This window comes from Thalia democratica, chromosome 8 (genome assembly GCF_965202585.1).
Source record: "Thalia democratica chromosome 8, ktThaDemo2.hap1.1, whole genome shotgun sequence".
Classification (NCBI taxonomy): domain Eukaryota; kingdom Metazoa; phylum Chordata; class Thaliacea; order Salpida; family Salpidae; genus Thalia; species Thalia democratica.
Genome location: NC_139172.1, coordinates 22262600 through 22282139, shown reverse-complemented (window position 1 = coordinate 22282139; position 19540 = coordinate 22262600). Strand labels below are relative to the sequence as shown.

The following is a 19540-nucleotide window of genomic DNA, read 5'->3' as shown; positions in this document are numbered from 1 at the left end:
GTGTCTCAGAAAGTAGAATGTTAAAAAAAACCGATCGCTCGGAAAAGCATATGTTTTCGCCGAGTCTGATCGATATTGCACAAAAGAGCGTATTGAGCGGAGACACAACACTGCTGTTGCTTAATTAATCGCTCAGCTTGCAACAAAGGACGTATTTCTTGATTTGATTTCTCGGCCTTTGCTTCTTGTTCTGCTAACGTTCAACGTTGACTAGCCTTTTGAAACTGTCTTGCGCTGAAAAGAAGCTGATCAATCAAGGTTGTTCAATGTTGTTATAAGCCGTCATGTGTTGTAAAGATTAGTGTACTTTTGTTAATATGGAAACGTGCACTTAATTTTGAGTTTATCGAAATTTTAGTAACCAAAAGGAAAAGTAGGTGGATTATATTTATGTAATAAACACTGTAGACAGTGCATAGTTAGTTAAACTAAGTTACACAGAGGTCTAAAACGTCTAACAAAAACAACTTTTTCTAATTGAAATCTGAATTCAATTAACTTGTACTACTACTTGACATACACAAACATAAGATTTCCGCTTGGATTTAGAGAATTAGTGCTACATTTGGACAGACAATCGATTGCTTAATGTAAAAATTAGGATGCAATATCAAACATGATTTTGTTTGAATTCTCATACTACCTTGATTTAAGAAATAGAAATCTCAGGTCAATTTTAAAACATAAACAGTTTGCTGATTTAGTTGAAGTAAGCTAAAGCTAAAATTTACAGTTAAATAGTTTTATGTTTTCTTTTTTTTTTTCAAAGAAAAAAATAAAACTATTTTTCATAAACGTAGTAGTTAAGTTTGTACTAAGAAAATTTCTTAAAACTTTGCTCAAATTCTAAAAACACATTTATATTTCTATAGAATTTACACGGTTTACTTACTAATATTCAGAGAAATTTCAGTTTTAAAAAGTTAGGTTTGTAAAGAGAGAAACTATTACACAAAATTTAATGTGTGCAATTGTAGTTAAAAAACTTCAATAAATTTCAAATTATTTAAAACTAAAATTTAAAGTTATATGATTGTGTTATTATTGTTGTAAAGTATATTGTTGCTGAGTAGACATTACACAGCGAGTTATTTTAGAGGTAAACTTTAAAAAAAAGTGTATATAACGTCTAAAGCTTGTTTTTACAAAGGACATTGATTTGAAGTGCTTATCGATAGCGATTAACATAAAAACGCCACGCAAAAATAAAAAAGCCTACCCTTAAACTTTTTTCTTTCGCTTTTCGTTCGCGCATTGAACTTAAGCTAATGTCAAAGTTACGGCGGAATCGAAGGCAACATCTGCCGTGCAAGAAAGTTGCCATTCAAACTCACAACGTATTGCCGCTGTATGAGTGCTGTACCACAGCTATATTTATCTCAGTTGGGTCAATAGGTTGATGCGTTTCAGTTGCATTAGTTGTTGGTTTAACATGTTTAGTTTTTTGTTGGTGAGACTAGACAGCTGTGTGAAAGCTTTACCTAAAAATGTTTGTTTGTTTAAAGTGTTTTATTTTAGTTATTGTATTTGAAAGTTCTAAATTATTAGGAAAAAGTAGGTATTTTTAAACATTTCTACTTGAGATGAGCTAAAATATCAGTTTTTAAATTATAAGTAAAATGAATCATTTTTGTGTTTTAGGTACAATGAGATTATTTAATTTATTTTATTGAACTGCTGTTTATTTTTTACTGTCTCTAATTTTCAAAGTGCTTCTCATTTTGAAATCTAAAAGTACCTCATAAAAGTTTTAAGTTCTAAATTACATTAAGTATTTTGAAATTTCCCAACTTAAGCTATCGTTGTATAACTGTTTTCAAATTAAGATATACAAATAAGCAAAGTTTGTTGTAGCAATTCGTTTCATACCTACCACATGTTCAAATTTCAGATTATAAGTTGTCAACGGTAAACCTGTTGTGTGTCAGTTAGACCGCAAATAAAACTAATTGCCTTGTAAAATCTAGATTCCCTCGAGGAGTTTAATAAGGTAGTTAGAGCGAATTATAACTGATAATAAAGGCAAGTTACAGTTAATACGTAAAGTAACCGTTATGATAGTTAGTATATATAAGTTGGTCTGGCATGAGTCGTTGTTATTTTATATTTTAGACACTTTTGTGCTACTTCACTATAGCTTGTTTAAAAAAAAAGATTGGTTAGTTTAATTATTTACTGGTTAATGTATTATATTATTAAATGGTTAACTTAGAAAAAACAAAAATGATATTTAGTCAGTCTAACTTCGTAGAATTTATTTTCAAATGCAGCAATTTGTATACTAGATTTAAATTTTATTTTCTATTTTTTTATTTTTTACTATTTTACGAATATTTTGTTAAGTTTGAATAATGTTAAAACTATAATTGTGTTTTAATATTTTTTAAACAGTTTTATAGGTTAAAGGAATAATGTTAAACATTTCGTGAATGAAATATTCAAACTAATACACCAAACCTAATCTAAACTTAAATATAGTCACGACTGACTAGCAATAAATCAAATAAAGTAATAAAGAACACTTAAGATTTTTTAATAATGAAAATATGTAGTTCTGCACAAAAAAACACAATTTGAGCTTTTAAGAATTTAATTTAAAGATCACACTTTGGTTTATGAACATCAAGTAGTAAATATTTTGATATAACTGTCAAATTCAAAACCTTTTATTAAGTTTGAAATTTTAAAATAATTGAAAAAAAAACTAATATAAACTCAAACTAGAACTTTTATTTTATTAAAATTAAACCAAAGTATTGTTTTATAAAAAATATACAACTTTTGACTGTTAAATATTTAGTTTTTAAAGCTTTAATCTATTATTTGATGACATGAAATAAGTATTTAAAGTTTATACTCTTCACAGTTTTACAATTAAAGTACAGTTTTCTTTAAAGTTCTAGTAATTTACATGCGTAAGTTAAATTCCATAGTAATCTAATTTCTATATAGTGTTGTACACCAGTGATTAAAATCTTGTAAGGAATTAAACCAGGTAAAGTAAAGTGGCAGTTAATAGTTGTTTTTACAAACCAATAAATTAAAACAAAATAGTTAACATTTCTTGTCAACTTACAGCACAACAGTATGTTTGAACATTTAAAGTTACGTTTAAAACCATTTTAAAAAAGTATTAAAACTTGCGTAAAAACAAAAACGACCTACAAATACCTTTTAAAACTATGCTATTTAAGCATTGAAACTGATACAAAGTTTTTTGTGGCGTACTTACAGGCATGAAATCCTCTAATAAAAATAAAAGAAGCAATTGTATTCAAACAAAAGATGCGGCCAGCTTAAGTCGGTTACAAAAAAAAAAACAGATTGTAACCAAATTGCACACTTTTCAATTAACATAATTCTTCTTACAGGGCATTAAGTTTGAGGCGCTACACAAGGCTCCTGCGAACTTTCTTGTAAGTGCAATCGATTTTACATTGAATGCAGATTTAAAACAATAAAGTTTTATTTTCTTTTCGCCTGTAGTGAGGTGCAAAAAACAATTTTCTTTGTTTGTTTTTTGTTTGATAGCAATGTCGGTGATTAAACAGTTACAGTTGGTTCAATTAGATGTTGTAAGTTTTTAATCACAGATTTTTTTTTAATTAATTTTTAAAAGTTGGAGTTCGATTCTCTGATCTATTAGATAAACACTTTTAAAAGCGGTGTGGTTTTTTTTTGTACTAAAGAATACCTTTTTTTTAAAAACTTAGAATATTAAGTTTGTTCTAATTAAAATTTTTGAGATATATTTGTTTGTAGATAGCTTAAAACATTATCTATGTAAATTTCAAATAAATGTTAACAATTTTAATTAAATAAAAACATAAACAATCATTAATATAATAAATCATAATTTTAGTTAAAAGTTTTGTAAATTGATAATATTGACTAATTAAATTTTATTTAAAAACTACTTTTGTGTTATTTTACCGTGATTATAGTCAATGGCATTAAAATACATTCAGTAATACTTTTTTTTCTACTTTGAACTTTATTAATAACCACAGTGTTAACCTTTTTTATCTGTCAAAACCATACAGTATAGTACTTTCGCTATATCGTATTAATATATGTTTTATTAGTTATTTACAACACTGACGTGGATTGAACTTTGCATTAGTATAAAGTTCAACTATTAAAAGTATATAACTAGAAAAACGATGGATCAAAAGTTGTTAGTACTTAATAACAGTAAATAAAAGTTTTGGATAAAACTTTTATAAACTAACTGTTTTTTTGTTGTCTAAAAGGTTGCGGAAATTGTAAAACAAAGTACTAAAATTACTTTTTAATTTGTTTTTTTCAACAAGGCTTATGCGACAAAAATACTATAGAGTGTTTTAAACCAGCTAATATATATTTGTATGTCAAATGAGATGTTTTTCTTGTACCATATGTTTTTCAGGCATTATTCATGATGAATATTTTATTAAGTCTTTCGGACAACCACAAGTATTTTATAATTTCTAATAAGATACAAATTTTTCTTCACGTAACTAACTAAGCTATGAAGTTTCTTATCAATTATTTATAAAATCATAAGTTTTTTGTCTAATTTCAGTGTGTACTAAAACACTACCTTCATAAACTAGGTAGTAGTAAACTTGAATTAACGTAGTTTTTGACAAAAATATTTTGTAAAAGCTGTTTAAATAAAAACTCAATGTTTTTATGTTGTTTTAGCTATTAAATCAGTTATAAGCTTGTAGCAGTGTATTCTCTTTCAATCTAAAATAACACGGTTGGAACGTAAACTTAATTTACTTTTCATTACTATTTTAACTAATACTTTTACATTTGCAAGAAGAAAATACCATAAAGAATATTTTTTAATTTGAAAAAAACTGTTTTAAACAGTATAGATTAAAAAGGTTGTTTTAAAAATCTTTATTGCCAGTGTACTTTATGACTGCTATAGTATTTAAAAACTTTTAGTAATTTAATACTTGTTTTAGATCAGATAGAAGTTAACAAAAGTGTTATTTTTGACAGTACTTATGATAACAATAATCTTTAATAAGTAACAAACAAAATGTCTGTTGAGGAAAATCTAAGGAAAACTCATGGTCTTCTGGAACAACGTTTTCCTAATTTTAGGAAAGCAGCCGAAGAAAGTAGAAGAAAATGCAATGAAACCATGGAAGCTATGAGCGAAAAACTGAAAGGTATTTTCAATCACTCAGTTTTTGAAAAAAAATGCTAAAATGAGTTGTAAATAATTTATTGATTCATTACTTCAAGCAAAAGTCAAAAGATCTTAGTTATAATTAATAACACTTTGATCAAACTATTAAGTTAAGTCATTTCTATTAAGTTTATGCTTGAAATTTAAGGAGAATTGCTCTTTTTTAGGTATGATAGGTAGTTACCGTGTTTTATGTAGAGTTGCCTACTTACCACAAACTTATTGCTCGATATGTTGATGTAATGACTTCATAAAGATTTTGTTCTGCTGAAAATTGTTATTTCGACTAGTTTTAAGCATTATCAACAAGTACTTAAGAGTGGTGTTTTTTATTTTAAACATTATTTATTTCTGAACAACAACATTATTTATTATTAGTTTAAAACTTAACAATTGTTCCTTTTACAAGAATTTCGCTTATTTTAAAACTGCTTCGTAAGATAATAATAAAAGCTAAGCTGATTAAAAAAAACGATTAAAAATAATTCATCGTTTTGTAATTACGTAGAATTTGGTATAAAGACGACTGCAAATAGATCAAGCTAAAAAATATGTTAAGTTTTTGTGGGAAGTTGTAGCTTTAAAATGAAAGTAGTATTTAATTCAATCTGTCATTAATGATAATGATAAATAGCAAAATATATATTTTCTTTTGAAACAATTTTTTTTACAACACAAGACAATCAAAATAAAGATAATCAAAAAGAAAAAAAAATCATTTCTAACATTTTTCAATTAAAACTTAGCTGTGTCAGGCATAAAAAACAACAGGCGTTCATTAAAGTTTAATTAAGAGAAAGTAGTGGTTTGTGTTTGATCAAGCAAGTTTACAATTCACTTGGCTGTCAAGTGAGCTTGCAAAGTTGACAGTGTTTATACATAGGCGCATGTGAGCGGTCAAGTATCTGCACTGTTTTTACAGCCAGCCGAAAATCACTGAGCCTCTTTTGATTTGTGTGCCGATACGCGTCCTGCCTTTGCATGGTTTGAAACGAGTATTTATAACTTTTTTTTTACTGGAATACCGGAGCGGGTTTCATTGAACTGTGAATAATGTGCTGCAAGCTAAAGCTGGAAAACATACTTTATATTTTTAGTTTAATAATTTAACCACAATTTAAAAAAAATTGCCAGTTTTTTATGTAGATAAAACAGTAAAACAAAGTTTTATATAAAAAACACACATATACTTAGGGTACAAAAAGCAAATATAAAACCCCTATAAATAGATTAATTACACCTTTTTAAATTCTAAAATTGCAAACGAGCAACCTTTCAAACTTCCAAAGCACTCCTTCAAAACTCAAACGCGTCGACCTTCGAACTCGGTGAAAGAACAAACTTGCAAACATTTGGGCAGGTGAGGCGCAAATCAGCGTTCGCATCGATTGCGTGAACTTGCCTGTCATCTGATCACTGATAAAACAAACCCGCTGCGCACAATTCGTCTCGGCCACTGTGCATGAGGGCTCTCTCCTGCACAACCAGAGATAATGGTGAAAAGCTGCCCTTTTGCTGATTTTAAATTTCAGCGAAAGCACTTAGGCGGAGGTGCTTTGGCGACGTAGATGTTGCTTGTGCACTTTCTTGTTTTGTTTTAAAGTAAATTACTTACAAAAGCGATTTGAATTGAATTTTTAAAAGGATGCCTTTTTGTACAACGCGTCTAAAAACTTGTATTTTTTCTTTGTTTACAACGTTTATGATGTTGAAGGTTTATCTTTTTAGTTAAATGTTAACTAGTAAAAAACCAAGTCAGATCTATAAGTTATAGACTAGCTTTTTTATAATGCTGAAATAATTGCATACTTGTTTATCAAACGACCTGAAAAGCAATTTATTACTTATTAAAAAATAATTTTATTCTTCTGAATAAAGTTATGGAGAAAATTTTTCATGATAATCCCTAGCAAAAACTAGCTGTTAATCCTTAAAACAACTGTTTGTTTAAGTCTTTTTCATATCAACCTGGTTTCAACTAATTTCGTATAGATGCATCATTATTAGTATTTGAACGCTACACGGTAAATAATTTCAATAATTATTTTACGCTTCAAACTTACTTCGCTGTTCATCGTGTTTCAATACTACTAATCTAAACTTAATACGCCGTACAATCGATTATAGCTTTCAGCGTTTCCTGACCTTAATTTTCGTTTAAAACTATCTCAAGGTGTAAATACTGTTTCTACAGGCCAGTTGCATTGTCCTTGGGAATTCGATGTGACGGAAACGTGTTGGCCTCCCACTCTTGCCGGCAAGAAAGTTTATACTCAGTGCCCGAACTTTCCAAACAGAAGTTAGTTTTACATTTTCACAGTGTTTGATAACGGTTGAAATTTTACTTAAGTTTCAGTTCTACAATACACTGAACCGCACGACCATCAACTTCACGCGACCTATTTGCACAAATTTAACGTTTTTTTTTAGATTAAAATTTAGTACTAAGTAAGCTGAAAACTTTTTTATATCTAATTTATTTTAAAGTATGTTAATTAACAACTATAAGGATTGTATACTAGATATTGCATGTAATCTAGTTTTCAGTATAAAGTAAACCAAATAAGTTAATAAAACAGAATTTTATTTATAAGAAACTTAATTCTTAAACTTAGACTAGAAATACAAAGCCCAAAAAACTTTTTAAAAAAATTTTCAAAAGACAAGAGCTTTTGTTGCATAGACTTACACAAAAGTAAAGTATCAATAAAAAAACAATGAAAATGAAAAATAAAGTACTATTTTATTGCATTTATATTTGCATCACATATGTATTAATTTTAAAGGGATTAATTTGGCTACACGTGAGTGTCTCGATGACGGGACGTGGAAAATGGACGCCAATGGAACAAGCGTTCACGTGGACTTCAACACGTGCTTGAACTTCAGCAAGATGTTATCTTTAGCAGAGGTAAACTTTCCTTTATAATTATGGTAAAATGCTATTCTGTCTTTGAACAAGCTTTTGAGTCAAAGACTGGATGTATTGAATAAAATGTCCAAACGTACATTTTAATCAGCTAGTGCTCAACAGCAGCACTAAAACACATACTCGCATTTGATTGTTAGTTGTGAATTATTTATTTTTTAAAATTAAAAATATCACGTTATTTTCAAACACTTCCCACAGGACGACGACGCACCTAAAGCGTCGGGCAACAAAATGAAGCTGCTGCTGACGACCGGCTACTCGACCTCAGCCGTGTTCCTGTTCGCCGCAATGTTCGTCTTCGTGTACTACAGGTCAGAAACGAGCAGTTGAAATTTTTTACTTTAAAATTGATAAAAAATAAAACTAAAAAAAACTTCAAATTTTCGCACAACTAGCTTGTCCTGTTCTCTTCACTTTAATTAATTGAAATAAAAAACAAGTGCGACTAAAACTGCCACGACTTTAATACAGTTAAACAAACGATTAGAATATTTTCTATTGTTTTAACTACTTAATTCCTTATCAGCAGTGAGGTTGTATCAAGTACGATTGTTACACGCAACTTTTTAAAAAGAAAATAACAACAACAAGTGCTAGTAAATGCGATACTTGAGGAAATCCTTATCAAAGTTAACTCATCGTTTTCAGGAGGCTGCACTGCACCAGGAACAGGATCCACCTGCACCTGTTCGCCTCCTTCTTCCTGCGCGCCGCGATGCTGCTGGTGAAGGACGCGGTCATCGTCAGCGTCACCGGCGTGTACGATCCCTACGCCACCATGGAGCGGTTGACTGACCCGAACCTGGACTTTGAGACGAGGAGAGCGCTGTGGGAGCGGATTACGACGCCCGACTTGAGCAACATGGTTAGTGACGTAATAGTTGAAATTTGAAACTTAGCATCGTTAGACCACACCGTGCCGTCTTGAGTTTACATTTTTTTAAAGTTGTTGACGTCTTAATGCTAAGGCTGCTTAGAATTTTTCTTTTTGGAAGTGATGTTGAGAACGACTGTATATATAGAGTTGTAAAAAAATGTAAGAAGTTTTTACAGATCGTTCCAAAAGGTCAAAGGATTACAAGTTTTTTGAGCTGAAATATACTAATTTGATAAAGTTGGATTTAATGAATGTTTTTTAATCTAGTTTGTTTTTGCACAGTAAACTTGCAATATTGTTTCAATTAATTTAGTCATTTACGGCAAAAATTGCTATTAGTTAAAGTAGACTATATTTATAACAAATAAACACAAATTAGGCTTTAACTTGAGCTTTTTAATAAATACACAATAAATTTAAATATTGTTTGAAAGCATTTATCTTAAAAAATATTTCATTATAAATAAATATTTTTACCATCGCTTCTTTAGTTTATAAAAAACTTATTTGTTAAAAACATAAACAACAAACTCATACCTCAGTTCTACAACAGACATTTAAAAACTAGTTAAAGAGGGCAGTTTACTTAAATAGTATTAAATAAACTACTAAAATAATCATTCCATACATATAAGTGTCTTTTATTGAAAGTTATTTTCATAAGAAATATAAACAGCATTTATCAATGTTGATATTGATAATAAAAATAAAAAAATCAAAACTGACATTTTGTACTGTTTATATACTAGAAGTACTTATACTTTACCTTATACTGTTTACTTAGATATTAATTAGTATATAAAACATTACGATGAGTTGTAGTTGTAAAATTGCAATTGAATTCTCAAATAAACTTTATAGAGTGAGTATTCATTGAAATACACTATAAAGTGATATTGAAAAACATTATTTTTAGAAAGTTTTTCTTAACTATATTAATAGTTGTCTACAATTCATATACATAGAATAGAACTAATAACACTTATTATGTTGTTTTTTTTTCTGTTAAATTGTTTTTAATAGGCTAATAGAATGAAATAATGGACGTAGTTTAAATTTATCGTGTTACAAAACTATCAATCGCAATTTTTAAAACATACTATGATTGTTTTAGTCAGAGATAAATTCGAAAATTTAAAAAAACTGATATTAAAATAAAGCAAAACACTTTCTAGCTTATAGTTTTTTGAATTGTTTAATTTTGACAAACTTAGTTGAGTTTGACTAGAAAATCAGTGAAATAGAAATACTTAAGTTTATTTTGTAAATTTTTAATTTTCAAATAGTACACCTAGTTAAAAAAAAATAATGTTTTGATTTAGACTAAGGGTTTCTTTCATTTAAGCTTAAGAATTTATTTAAAACCATCCTTTATTGATCTTTAATCGGATTAATTAACCATAAAAACGTTATTCCGTAAATTCACAATAATAAGTTATATAAACAAAGATTCGTAGACACCACAAACGAACTCAATTTTCAAGTATTATAAACTTTCTACTAGCTGGGAAAGGAGAGTTTTGAAATAAACTTGTATGATCTTAAATCTCAGTAAACTATGAATATTGCTTTTTAACTTTAAACAACAAATATTTTTTTTTAAACAAACCATCCTGACCTGTGATGTGTCTTATAAGACAAAAAAACAATTAAAAATTAGCATCACATCAGCTCATAACATTCAAGTTCAAAGTCAAGGTGTTTTTAAGGCGTTATTACTGAAAGCAAAGGAAATATGAAAATTTCTTCTAATTTGCAAGGAATTTCTATAGGATTTATTATTATTGAAATAAATTTAATAGTATTTAGATGTTATCTAGTTGTTAATTAAAATGTTAAAGTAAGAAATAGCTATATATATATATATGTTATTCGCAAAACGTTAACTTTTTATTATTATTCATAATTTATAATTTATTTGGATTACAATAAAAATATGTAAAGGTATTTACAAATAATTATTTAGAAAAGTGTATTAAAAAAAATGATTTACTGAAAAAAAAACTTTTTAACATAAAACCGGGTAAAAGATTGAATAAAAATGATAACCTTGTCGTTTTTAACTTTGTATATTCAACAAGGAAATGTTTGTTTTTTTTTAACTAGTATCATTGTTTATTTACCATTACTGTAATTACACATTCAAAAGTCCTACTTTAGTGATCGTGAACGTGTTTATCTTGTAAAACTTACATATGTGGTTGCAGGAAATTTTCATGCTTACTTAAATCTGATTGCAAAGTAAAAATACTTTAACTAAAAGTTTTCCAAAAATCATATATAGACACATCAAGTTTAAAATTGATTTTTCAAAAGATCAATACTTTTACCTTTATTAAGTAGTTGCTGCCTAAACCAGTAACATGGATAATTTAAAGAGCAAAAAAGTTTCTATAAAAGTATTTTTGTACAGCTCTTACCTAAAAACAATTTTATGTTGTTCTAAAGCCATAACTATTTTGAGTTGTTAGTATTTATAAAAAACTTATTGTTATTAGCAAATACAACTACTTGCTTAGTTTTAGTTTACAACATATAAAAAAAAGAATATAGTTTGATGCATTTTATAAACAGGTAGATAGATACTTCACTTTTACTTAATAACTGCAAAGTATAAAATTTTAATTACTAAGCTTAATACTAATAGTAAAAACAGTAATATTACAGAAAGCATGCAAAATTGTGGTGAGTCTTTACCACTTCTTCGTGGCTACAAACTACTTTTGGATCCTCGTTGAAGGAATCTACCTCCACTGTTTGATTTTCGTTACTTTCTTCGCGGAAAAAAAGTACATGCTGCGCTTCGTACTGATAGGCTGGGGTCAGTTCGTGTTGTTTGGCGGTTTGATTTTAAATGGTTAAAAACCGTATCCTCAGATTACTTTGAAGGCTTAACTTTAAGTATTCATTAGATGCAACCAAATTGGTTCACTCACTTTTTAATTGTGTTGCTTTTTATGCTGTGGTGTTTGAGTTTAATGTAAAAATACCAATAACAGTACTTTTGTACCGGAGTTAAATGAATTTTAAGAATTTTCTCAATAAAAAGTATTTCACGACTTTAGCTAGCTTAAGAAACAAAGAGCACTATGATTTTTTTATGTAACTTTGAGCTTTTTTTACACATTTAAATAAGTTGTGCAAAATAGTGTTTTGTCTTAGTTAAACAAGTAAAGTATATATTGTTTTTAAAGCAAAATTTAGTTGTAATTTATATTGCTTGGAACTTTATTAATTAATTATTTTTATTGTCTGTTTAAAAACCATCTCTTATAAATACAGGTTTGCCTCTACTGTTTGTAGTACCTTGGTCTCTGGTCAATGAAATCTTTTCTAAACAGTATGTCATAACAGTTGTAATTTTTTAAGTTTAAAAAGTAACAACTATTCTAAACAATAACTATAATTTAAGCAAAGACCTGTGCTGGAACGTAGAATCAGGACTACATGATTGGCTGTTCAACGGACCAATCATAGCTGCTAATTTCGTAAGTCATTGTTTATTTTCTGTTTTCTTTGCGCAATAAGATTTACAAATTAAACTCACGTTTTTTTAGATTTTACATTTCAAAGTTGAAACATTTTAATACTTAAATTTAAACTTCAAGTTTAGTTTGATGCAGCTTAGATTTAAAAGTATTAAAGTTTTAAAAACAAATTAACAAACAAAAAATTTAAATTTTATTGATTCTGTTAAAGTTAACACTGTGTTTTATCTGGTAAGTGCTGAAACTATGCTCAAAATATTTGATTAAACTAGTTTCAGAAAAATAAAAAGCTAAAGTTTGTGTATTTTAAATGTTTTAAATTTTATTGAAGTTTTTGTTGTTAAGACTGAATTTAATTTTAAAATAAAATGTTTCTCCCACGTGACTCTGTGTTAATCAATTGACGTGCTGGTTTATGAGGTTATTTTGAGGAACAAAATAGTTTCTATTGAAATTCACATTGTTTTTATTCTTAAATTAGCAAAACATTAAGTCTTTACTATTCTTTTTTTTTGTGTTTTGTTGATGACAAGTATTAGTTTAATTAAGCTAACTAAAACCTTTAAAATATTTTTTTATTAAGAAAATAAAATACTTTAACTTTGAACAGATTTTAATTTTTATTCTTTTAAACACACTGCATCTTATTTTTACTGATTCTATTCAATTAAAACCAATTTAGCAGTAAGCACTCGGCTCAAAAAGTAAAGGTTGAGATTTAAAAAGAGCAGAATAGGTTTTTCTTTAGAAAACTGCCCTAAAAGTTTTCAAGTGGTGCTTTTGAATTTCGTGCTGCTAACAATGAAAGCTGCCATCTAATACCCACTTGTGAAGCTGATTGCTGATTTTTCTGCTTTTAAGCTGCAGCTGCTGTTTTCTATTAACCAATTAAAACAAAAAAATGAGAATTTTCTTTTAAACAAGTAATTTGCACTTTATTTTTAAGTACTAAGATACAATTATGTTATAAATAAAGTGATTGTTATTTAGAAATATTTTTGTTAACTGTTACTCAAGAAACATAATCAGTTTGAAAAATAGTAAGCCAAACTATTTTACAAGAAACTCAACCAAAAAACTCTAAAACGCTTGTAAAACCTGCACTAACATAACATACATTAAGGTTATAAACGCTTAATAAAACATATAAAAATACTGAAAATGTGTTTGATGCTTATCAACTTTTTATAGTTTCGAAATATTGTTAACTAAACTAGAAATTTTGAAACATTGAAAACGTTTGGTTCTGAAATTATAATTAAATATTTTCTTCTTGAAAAATATTGCGTACATAAACAATAGGCAGATATGTTCGGCTCGTGAACTATAACTTTTCTCGAAACTCTGTTACAATTTCAGGTAAACTTTTTGCTATTTGTGAACATCGTGAGGGTTCTGTGGTACAAACTGCGGTATGCGGGTGGATGCAACCACCCTGAAATTGGAAACCAGTACAAGTAAGATTTTAACTTTAAAAAAATATGTACACTATGGTTTTGTACATTAAGACTAATTGTTCATTAATTCTATTTTGTGAAAAAAGTTTTGCATTTTTCATTTTAAGAAAAATAAACCATCAAAAAAAACTTTCAGAAAACTGGCTAGGTCAACCCTGGTTCTGATTCCGATGTTCGGTGTTCACGCGATCATATTTAGGGCAATACCCGACAGCTCGACCGGAATCGTGTGGGAAATCAGAATGTACCTTGAATTGTTCTTCGACTCTTTTCAGGTTATTATTGCATTGTTAGATTTTTATAGTATCCATACTGTTGCAGATACTTAAGGAAAGTATTTTGTTTTGGAAGATAAAATAAATTTTAATTTTAAAAGTATGTACTGCTGTGAGTTTTAAGGATATAAGAAGTAACATACATTATGTTTAAAATATACAACAAATGACGCTTGTTTTTCAAAGATATAAGATTCGATTTGAGAATGTCTATTATATATTTAAGTTTACAAAGTTTGAGTAAACTTTGAAGTGTATTCAAAAACTTTAAATTAAATTTTAAATTTAACTTTTTTTTTGTTATAAATTGATGAAAAATGAGTAACATTTTTGTTAACAGGGTTTCTTCGTTGCTATCATCTACTGCTTTATAAATGGAGAGGTATGTAAAATTTTATAATTTTAATTGGGTAAAATATGACTTAAGTTTTGCTGTAGAAATACCTAGATCTAATATGTTTGATATTTCCATGATCGTAAAAGTTGAATAAAAAAATTAACTGTAATAACTGACATATTTTACTAGGTTAATAAAAAGTTCAAAATGTTTGTATTTACGCTTTTAAGTTCTTATCAAGCATAAAAAACTTACGTTTTAGCAAGAATTTTTTAAAAATTCCTGTGTTTAAACTTTTCTTGTGGGATTAGAACCCTTCTAAAAAAGTACGAGATGGTTTAAAATTTTCAACCATTTTTATTTAGAGCTATATAAGACCAGCAACATTTTTTTTAATAACTTTATTACATCAATGATAGTTAGAACAAGTTTGGATGATATTTTACAAACTAAAATTAATTTGCAAAAAAAAATCTTGTAGGAATACTTATCGTTGATATAAACTATGTTTTACTTACTATATTTAAATGTCAATGACTGTTATTTTTATAACTTTGACTAAAAATTTACGCACTTGATATGTAAAATTTCTATGATTCTAAAATTAAAATAATGACATTTAGTTTTTTAGAACACCAAGAGCTTACACAATGACTTAATTAAAAAATAAATAAATACATATATATTTTATATTATCGGCCTGTCACTGTTTAAAAACCTTGCAAATTTTTTTTTCTAAGATGTATGTATAAGCTTTATACTAACAACTTGTCAATGTTAACCTTCTCTGATTTTTTTATCAGAACTAAAAAACATTTTTAATCTTTTTAAGTTTTCCAGTAACTTGTTTGTAAAAATTTATTGTTGTTTACAATGCAAGTTTTTTTAAAAAATTCTTAAATATGATAGAAAGTTTTAACGAAAATATTAAAACCGTGTATATATAAACTGATTTACTTAATGTAAAGGTTATTAAAATACTTTATTTAATCATTCTAAATACTTTGTGCAATAAAAATAACTTATCTGACATGCTATAAACGTGAAATAAAAGTGATGTATTAATTTTGTACATTTGCACTAGTAAAAAAACCTTTCTACGTTGACTAGCTACTAGTACTATAAACATGTAATAAAACAACTGCAAACCAGAACTTTTTTTCAATTGTTCGATCAACTTACAAAGTTTTGATTTCAACCCGTTTGTTTAATCAAGTCTAAAGTAGAAGTTTTACTACAAATTTTAAAAAGTATTGCTTTGTCACTTTAGAAAAAAAAACACGTTTGATGTTTCACAGGTGCTTGGCGAGCTGAAGAGAAGTTGGCACCTGATAAAGACCACGTGTCAGATTCAGAGAAACCAGCGCGTATCGACAAGGCCCTCCAACACTTACATGACCAACATGAGCACCTCCGCCTCCAACTTCCCGGTGTGTGCTTGCAAAACATACATAACCTTTCTTTAACAAATAAATTTCAAAAATATACTTTTTATATTTGAACTCAAAAGAAAGTTTGCAGTCTAAAATACTAGCGAACGGTGGTTAAACTTCAGTTGTGTAACGAACAGAGATGTCTGTTGTTTTGCTTTAATTGAATTCGCTCAGTCGTCTGAAGTATGTTTGATCGAATTAGTTTTAACTTTGTTTCCGTTTTAGCTGCGTTCCATGGCGAGCCCGCAGAACAAACGAATGAGCAAGTACGATGAGCTGGACGAAACGAACGTCGAAAAATCTCCTTTGAAAGAAGTTTGTTTTTAAAACAATAGACACCGCAATGAACTAAATGGCTAAGAAACATTTTTAAAATTAGTCAGAAAGACTAGCAGTTAAAAAAAATATAACATTTCAAATTGATATTTTTACAAAAATAAACTTTAAGACTTTTAAAACAAAAAAATCTATAAACAGGACATCGATGCTGACAAAGAGAAAAGCTCTATAAAAGTTATTAGTGACAAAAAATGTACTTTTGACATTGAAAATGCTCAAATTTATGAAAATGAACCACTTATAAACAAGGTTTGTTGAATTTTTTTCTTAAACACTAGCATTTTTGTAAAAACTCGTTTATTCATTTTATTGAATATTTAATAAGCTATAAAAAAATTATGTTTAACGAAATATTTAATTTTTTTTTTCTTTTTATCTAAAAAAAAGTTAAGTTCTAAAAATTAGGTAAAAACAGTTTTTAGCTTTACAGTAGTAAAAACTTAACAAAAATATAATAAAAATCAAACGTACTTGTTTTTGTTAGTCTTTCTTAATCGTAGTTCTAAAAATAATAAAAGCTTCCGTTAGCAATAGAAACCTTTTTTGTAGAATAAAAATATGTTACCATATCGATAAAAAACTTTAGGTTAAACTCACTTTTCTTAAAATTATAGTAAATAAAGTTAAAAACTGCGTAAGTCAAAAAATCTTAATCTTTTATATAAACTTTAAACATATAAATAAACATCGATTTTTTTTGTTAAGTAAAACTCGTTTGTAATTACAAGCAAAAAGTGCTATATCAAAAATAAGTTATCATAAAGTCCTGATTAGCTAACTACTTAAATATTTTAATTTCACGAAAAACTTTCTCGCAGAACGTCAACCCCGATTGCGCCACCGACGCGTCAGTTTCGCCAGTTTACGTCATCACGTCCGGCGAGAAGCGCTCCTCCACCGACTCGGGCATAAACTCGCTGCTGACGTCATCGATGAACAGAAGAAGCAGCAACCTTGACAATGACGTCACAAACTCGAAAGACAACGTCAGTGGTCAGCCCAAAGAATAGAGTTGGTCTTTTGAAGGTTTTTTTCGGTAGTTTACTTGAATAGACATTTTTACAGACTGTAAATAGCTAACTGTTGTTTTGACTGAAATTTAAGAGCTGCAAGGCTAGGCCATCGTTTAATTTGGAATTCTTTACGGGTGAAAATAAAGGTTGAAAGGCTCAAAATATTAGTTTTGATTGAGAAACGCATTGCTGATTTAATGGTCAGCTTTGTCATCACCTTTTTATATTTTTTTGACCAATTGTATTCGTCTGTATTATTAGAAAGTTTTACATTCTAAAGTTTCTTACTATGAGCATTCTAAAGTTTTGAACTCAAATTCTGTAACATTCTCTACGACTGTGTGTATTCCAGACTTTCTATTCCATTATACACTATGAATTTTTTAATTTATTTTAAACAATTTAATTTTTAAGTGTACTTGTTTGTTTGACTTTCCGTTTTTAAATTTTAGTAAGTTTTTCAAATGTTTTTCTTTTAATTATACTGCATATTTAGCATGAAACTTTTTTTTATCGTCTACAAAGTTTTGAACAACATATCATTTTACGTTTTCTTCTATCATTCTATAAAAAAAATTTAAGTGTGGAATTTTTTGCAACATTTTAAAGACTATTAGTTGTTTTAATTAAAATATCAATTTTTAAGATTGTTTATACTTTTACGTAAAATAGTGGCCAAAAATTTTACTTGTTGTTTTTTCTGTTTAAAAATTAAAGAGTATTTTAAAATAATCGATAAATAAATGTACAGTGGTTTTATTTTGTAAACAATGTGTGTAATTTTATGTACGTAAAATTAAATAACTAATTTTTTAAACTTATTTTTTTAAACGTATTTTTTGAAACTTGGTTATGCAATCTAAATCTATTTTAATTCTCATACAAATTATGATACAAATCTTTTTGTTTCATAATATTTAAAAAAATACTATTTACTAATCCAATTTCGTCTGTCAAATTGCGCGCTTCTACCCTGACTAGTTTTATAATTACATCTACATCAGTTATAAAAGTAATCTTTTAATTTATAACAAACGAAAAGTAAACGTTTCGGCTACAGCATGAGTAACAAGAACTTACTTTTACCGCATAAGTTTACAAAATTAGCTGGAAAACTAACTTATAAAAAAATTAGAAAACCTTTAGAAATAATTTTATTATACCTTAGATTTGAATTTTAACAGCTGACCAAGAAGTATTTATACGTGATTTTGGCAAACTTGGTTGAAATTTTACTTAAATATTGTTTATCAACTAAAAAGTAGCTACAAAGTATGTGTTTTATTTTTGTTTAAAGTAGTACCTAGGGTTAAGAACAGTTATGTAAGTCTATAACAGGCTTTATACTAACAGATAATTCGATATTACTAATAGATAGGCAAAAAAAAAAAAACAAGTATACAAAGATCACATAGCTAGGTCAAAAGAAAACAACTTAAGTTTTTTATTTTTATTAAAACTTTACGACGATAAAAGTTATTAATCTTGTTAGTATTCACTGCACTGCGTTTTGTAGTCAGTTCATGTTAATTAACTTCATTAGTAAGTAAATTTTACGTTTATCCGCCGTTTTTTTAAGGTTAACCATAACTGCTCATAATATTTTATTATTATTTAAACCTATTTTTATTAATTTTTAAAACCAAACTTTACCGAACAAGACAGTTTAGCTTCAACCAAATTAACTAAATAAATAAGCCATACCATTTCACTGCAGATTATGTAACTTTTTTTTACAAAGATCACTAAAGTCACATAATTGACATATTTTTCGTGAATTCGTTTTTGCTTAAAAGCTTGTTTCGATATAGTATTTAAAAATATGAATAAGTTGAGACAAAAGCAGCTTAATTAACTTATTTGGTTTTTTAACTATATATAATTTTATATGAGCATGACTTAAAAAAATATAACTTTAAAATAATACTAACTGTTTTGTAACTTTTTATTTTGTAAAAAAAAAACCTTGATACTAGCTTTGAATATATACTTTATATTAAAACTAATAGTGTCTAACAAGTTTCTCTCTTATAAATGACTTTTATAAGTTTTTTTTTTACTAATATGGGAGCTTTTAAAGTCTTTTGAAAAATCATCTTAAAACAACTATGTTGAACAAGAAAGTAAGTTCTATTAATATCTTTCAAAGTAAGTTTAACATCTTTTTAGCCAGGGAAACTAAACGTTGCTATCTGTCGGAC

General features: G+C 27.7%; 1 protein-coding gene across 1 annotated transcript; it reads left to right on the top strand.

The window, feature by feature from the left end:
- The first annotated feature begins 5000 nt into the window (after positions 1-5000).
- On the top strand, positions 5001-18092 carry LOC145842143 (vasoactive intestinal polypeptide receptor-like). The gene is made up of 15 exons (XM_082949534.1): positions 5001-5168; positions 7383-7487; positions 7975-8099; positions 8319-8431; positions 8769-8985; positions 11665-11818; positions 12280-12337; positions 12410-12485; positions 13845-13942; positions 14079-14217; positions 14558-14599; positions 15853-15984; positions 16213-16302; positions 16465-16575; positions 17145-18092. Exons 1-15 carry the CDS (start codon positions 5036-5038, stop codon positions 17334-17336), a joined length of 1785 nt encoding a protein of 594 aa, XP_082805660.1. The 5' UTR covers positions 5001-5035; the 3' UTR covers positions 17337-18092.
- The last annotated feature ends 1448 nt before the right edge of the window (positions 18093-19540 follow it).

What these genes read in the sequence shown, in the direction of transcription:
- LOC145842143 (XM_082949534.1), top strand. Translation starts at nt 5,036, where the DNA reads ATGTCTGTTGAGGAAAATCTAAGGAAAACTCATGGTCTTCTGGAACAA. An exon ending in CCCGAACTTTCCAAACAGAA is followed by an intron (nt 7,488 to 7,974) that starts GTTAGTTTTACA and finishes TTAATTTTAAAG; the next exon opens with GGATTAATTTGGCTACACGT. An exon ending in CGCCCGACTTGAGCAACATG is followed by an intron (nt 8,986 to 11,664) that starts GTTAGTGACGTA and finishes GTAATATTACAG; the next exon opens with AAAGCATGCAAAATTGTGGT.